This window comes from Phallusia mammillata, chromosome 7, assembly GCF_965637545.1.
Source record: "Phallusia mammillata chromosome 7, kaPhaMamm4.hap1.1, whole genome shotgun sequence".
Taxonomy (NCBI): Eukaryota; Metazoa; Chordata; class Ascidiacea; order Phlebobranchia; family Ascidiidae; genus Phallusia; species Phallusia mammillata.
Window position 1 is genome coordinate 5,371,186 of NC_137258.1, and position 2,429 is coordinate 5,373,614.

The 2,429-nt window shown below is 37.4% G+C and overlaps 1 protein-coding gene across 1 annotated transcript; it reads left to right on the top strand.

Moving 5' to 3' along the window:
• The first annotated feature begins 720 nt into the window (after positions 1-720).
• Positions 721-2,224, top strand: LOC145238673 (fibrinogen C domain-containing protein 1-like). The gene is made up of 5 exons (XM_080101912.1): positions 721-804; positions 889-985; positions 1,615-1,711; positions 1,814-1,878; positions 1,977-2,224. The coding sequence occupies exons 1-5, from the start codon at positions 802-804 to the stop codon at positions 2,222-2,224; spliced, it is 510 nt and encodes a 169-aa protein (XP_079958038.1). The 5' UTR covers positions 721-801.
• Positions 2,225-2,429: the final 205 nt, after the last annotated feature.

A 2,429-nucleotide genomic window follows, 5' to 3' on the forward strand; every position in this document is an offset into this window, starting at 1 on the left:
AAACGGCAAATAAAATTAAAAGGTATTTTAATTTTATCGACTATATGTGGCAGTGTATGTAATATGTTACATTCCTTTTGAAAGTGTCGATGATTTTAGATTCCTTTGTGAACACCTCTGTTACCTTATCACTATTGTCAGATCAAACAACGTCACGAACGTATATGTCATGTTTGAACAGTTCCATCAACGACACGAGCCTTGTTTGGTCTAAAACCCATGTGGTAACCAATTGAAACAATCCCACGGATGAACCAAAAAACTTTAAATTTTGCAACAACATGTACCAAGAAAGGTCTATAAAAACGTGCATGTCAGTTTGAAAAACTGTCAAGGTAGAGAGTTGGTAAGCGAAGCAGGAGAAAGAGAAAAATAATTCTGGGTCGATCAGATATGGGTTATTTGTACAATATTGTCAGTTTTTTGTGCCTTTGCGCCGCTATGCTTAGCGGTGGTTATTCACAAGGTTTGAAAGTGATTCCTTTTGATCCATACTCATCGAGCGACCTGTCTATTTGTCAATGTCCAGATATCAATGACTTACAAGACGCGGTAGCTGAACTGCAGCAAAGACTTGACATGTTGGAAGGTAACAGAAAATATAATACTGATTAGGAACACATCAGGATAACAACACGCATATTTAAATAAAGCTTTCTAGATCGTCTAAAAAACACGACTTGTGAGGAAGTTTGGAAAAGCGGAGTAACCGAAAGCGGAGTTTACACGATTTATCCCTTCCATGATCGCAGCAAACCGTTAGATGTATATTGTGACTTTACCACTGATCTGCAAAGTTGGATGGTAAATTAGTGATATTTATTGCAACTTAAGTATACCCCAACTTAACTTACAATTAGAAAGAACACAGCTAAAATCTACTTCTAGACATTTCAACGCCGAATGGACGGATCTGAAAATTTTTATCGGTACTGGGACGATTATGTGAATGGATTTGGAACTATAAACAGAGAGTTTTGGATGGGTATTACTTTTATCCAGCTGTGAAACGTGATTTTTGAGATCTCGCTGGATAGGTCGTGGGATATCATCATGAAACAGTATTCGACACTTCACAAAGGCGTATTTTACACACTGACAAAATTTTTTTAATTTACAAATATTTAAGAATAAGACGAGTTGTAGAGGTAACGGCAGGGTACCCTACAGACAACCTTAATCGGATGGAAAAAACTAACAACTGCATTTAAATTATTGTTATATTTGGTAGCAGTTTAACAAATGCAAGACCAGGGACGTTTATTACAGAAAACACTTCGGTCGTACCTCTTCGTTCTAACGGCCCAATTTTTATATGCACAAAAATACCATTTAACGAATACAACATGTCCACCCCCACGACTAATGTATATCGATCACTGTTACAACCTCTGTGAAAGAAAAACTTTTTTATTTATGGCCTGTAAAATTTTCGTCCACTCCCAGGTAACCACTAACAAAACGTGAACTTTAAAGCAACATTATTTGGTAACCATGCCAGAAACGCAGGTAATGCGTTTTCAGCAATTTCGTTCAACTTATATTATCAGGACTCTCTGAAAAACTGACTAAAATATGTGTGCGCGTGTTTTATGTTGTTGTTTTTTTGCACAGGTTTGGAAACTCTGCATCAACTAACATCAGAGCGAGAATATGAACTCAGAGTAGACATGGAAGACTTTGAGGGGGAAATCAGATACGCGAAATACAGGTTCTATACTCAAAGTTGTATTGTGTGCAATTAAGTTCCACTATTTTTCGGAAATTGCCTCTACACACACACCAAACAAAAACGTTTTTGTGGTTTGTTTAGCACATTCAAAGTGGGAGGTGGGACACAGTATACTCTTCAGGTGTATGGATATTCTGGCAACGCAGGTTTGAAACATATTTAGACTCCTAAATTAACAATTTGCTTTAATGCGCTTAGCAGCTAGGTATATGCCACAACTAAAATCTAACGTTACACGTTTTAGGCGACAGCATGTTTTTCCACAATGGAAAGAAATTCACCACAAGGGACAAGGACCAAGACAACAGTCCACACAGCTGTGCATCGGAGTTTCAGGGAGCGTGGTGGTATGACAATTGTCACAGCTGCAATCCCAATGGGTTATATTTGGCAGGGCACCATGACTCTTATGCTGATGGAGTTGAATGGGGGGAATGGCATGGGTTTCATTACTCGCTTAAAAGAATTGAATTTAAAATTAGAGTTAAGTGATAAGATGTTTCTACGCCTTAATGTGACGTTAAATTGGTGTCGATTCAATAAATGAAGTAAAACTGAGTTGTCGTGCTTGTTTAACTGACAAAATCGTAAGTAGTCGCAACCACAACAACAGTTTTTTAAAACATTTTAACTGGAATGTGCGCTTAGGTTAAACTTTTATAAATCTCTACGGATCTGTGTTCTATCAAAAAATAAC

Coding starts and splice junctions, on each gene's coding strand:
- LOC145238673 (XM_080101912.1), top strand. Junction 1,712..1,813: donor ATCAGATACGCGAAATACAG/GTTCTATACTCA, acceptor TGGTTTGTTTAG/CACATTCAAAGTGGGAGGTG. Junction 1,879..1,976: donor TGGATATTCTGGCAACGCAG/GTTTGAAACATA, acceptor TACACGTTTTAG/GCGACAGCATGTTTTTCCAC.